Source organism: Priapulus caudatus, unplaced genomic scaffold (assembly GCF_000485595.1).
Source record: "Priapulus caudatus unplaced genomic scaffold, Priapulus_caudatus-5.0.1 Scaffold857, whole genome shotgun sequence".
Lineage (NCBI taxonomy): Eukaryota > Metazoa > Priapulida > Priapulimorpha > Priapulimorphida > Priapulidae > Priapulus > Priapulus caudatus.
The window spans coordinates 113,982-116,208 of record NW_014577918.1 but is presented as its reverse complement, the minus strand read 5'-3'; the positions used below and the strand labels follow the sequence as shown (position 1 = coordinate 116,208).

The 2,227-nt window shown below is 47.2% G+C and overlaps 1 protein-coding gene across 1 annotated transcript in view; it reads left to right on the top strand.

Annotated features, from left to right (window-relative positions):
- The window catches only part of LOC106814027 (FERM and PDZ domain-containing protein 4-like), a 21,863-nt gene that overhangs the window by 15,098 nt on the left and 4,538 nt on the right, over positions 1-2,227 (top strand). Inside the window, exons 4-5 of the mRNA XM_014818283.1 lie at positions 822-941; positions 1,564-1,700. Of these exons, the coding sequence (XP_014673769.1) occupies positions 822-941; positions 1,564-1,700 (257 nt within the window). The remainder of the gene's footprint in view (positions 1-821; positions 942-1,563; positions 1,701-2,227) is intronic.

Below are 2,227 nucleotides of genomic sequence, written 5' to 3'. Positions count from 1 at the left end.
GTACTAGGGTACGTTCCGGTATACCGGACCGTACCCAGGGTACGTTCCGACAGTACCCCGGGGGACATAGACTTTCTCAGCTCCACTATAGCATACTCCACCCTGGCAACAATATCTAAGGGGGGCCATGATTATCCCGCTCGCAGACGATTGGGTTAATTCGTTCTAAACGCATCTCGTGACCCCATACAGCACTCATTTTAATGACGTCATGCACTGTATGTGCTGTTCCCCCGCGTTCACGTTCGTACATGCACGCGTCCAACGGTTTTTTCTTCCACATCATTATTAAAATTCGTGGTAATGGGGTTTAGGTCTGAAATTAAAACGCGTCATTCGTCGGCAGCCGGTTGTGTCGATGGCACGCCCGGCAAGCGCACACACGTCCCCGTATGTAGTCGATACAGCACACACACACGCACGCACACACGCGCGCTCACACACGTCACACACACACACGCGCGCGCACACACACACACGCGCGCGCACACACGTCACACACACACGCGCGCGCATGCACACACGTCCCCGTATGTAGTCGATACATCGTACACACGTCACACACACACGCACGCGCGCGCGCACGCACACACGTCACACACGCACACACGTCACACTGCCCGCGCACGCGAACCCGAGCCTATCACAGATCGGCGGGCGAGGATCGACGGCAGCAGACGCATTACGGATTTCGTCGTTTTACGTAAATGCCGTAGACCTATATATAAATTACATAAGGCCTGTGAATGCATTAGCTGATTGACAGTTAGCCCCTCGTTCATAGACCTGCTCACCACATGACGTGCCAAACGACGATACAGATCGCCGCTCGCCCGGGTGCTGAGCACTTCCGTATCCTGTTCCGCATCACCTTTGTGCCTCAAGACGCCTGTGATCTCGCCAAGAACGATCCTGTAGCTTTTGAATACTTTTATACACAGGTGCGTAGAAAAACATATATACATGTATATATATCAGAAGTAGATAATAGGGAAATCCCTATCATAGGATCCTATTATAGTTGCATATAAGTATTATATATAAGTATATATATTGTATTATAGTAGTATACTTCTTATATATGCATGTATATGTATATATATATTTTATATACATGCATTCAAAAAATAAATCGCTGTCGTTACGTGTCACGTGATTAAAAAACGGGTTCTGCGGTTTAATAAAGCTAAGAAACACCAGGGGGCGCTATGTCGGTAACATCGTAGCTCTCTACCTATGATGACGATTGTAACTTATACATTAGAGGGAAGATGAAACGCCTGATTAAGACTGGTAATACAGCGATTAATATTACAACTAGAAAAATGTTTCCGACAGCAGCACTAAGGTGTCACTAGTTACACCCAAGTTGTTCTTGTGATCCAGTAGAGTCTTACTGAAGACCGCATGCAATCTGCTATGCAACTACATAACCGATAACCACGTGTAAATAATCCCAAATTTGACCCAATAAAATAATAACGAACACCCAGCCGACATCAACGCGTGTGCGTGTCTCTTGTTTCGGTGTGTATCCACGCCAGGTGTCTCTGCTTTCTTCAGTGCTGTAACGACGTCGTGCAGGATCGCTTCAGTGCGGATGTGAAGCCGGATGTGGTGTTGCGCCTGGCGGCGCTGCACATACAGCAACACGCGCTCGGCAACAACTTCACGGGAAAGATCTCCATCAAGCAAGTGGAGTGAGTGCAAGCATCGCTAATAGCAGTCTTCTCTCAGCTTTGATTCAGTCGTCCAGGGCCGTAGGCTGAGCAAATTCTTAGGGGGGCAGTGGCGGATCCAGGATTTCAAGGAGGGGTGAGAAATAGGTGGGGGGTCTGGGGGTCCTCCCACAGAAAATTTTGAAAATGTAAATCGCAGGAGATGGTATTTGAGGCACTTTTGAGTACATGTACACAGCCTTCATTCTGACTACGACAATTCTCTTTTAGTAGAACTTTTTTTTTTTTGCTCCAAAATCTAGGGGGTAGCTGCCCCCCTTGCCCCCCTACAGGCTACGGCCCTGTGACGTCTTTCACCTCGTGCTTTTACGTGCCTTTTTGTCTTTCGTTTTCCGATCTTTTGTGTCTTTTTTACCTTTTGTTGTTTCGCCCTTTTGTCTTTAAGCCTTTTTCGTATTTTCAGCGTTTTGTCTTTCAAAAATCGCCTTTTCGACGTTTTTTTCTTCCTCTTCTACCGATTTGTCTTTTCGACCTTTTGTCTTTCGTCT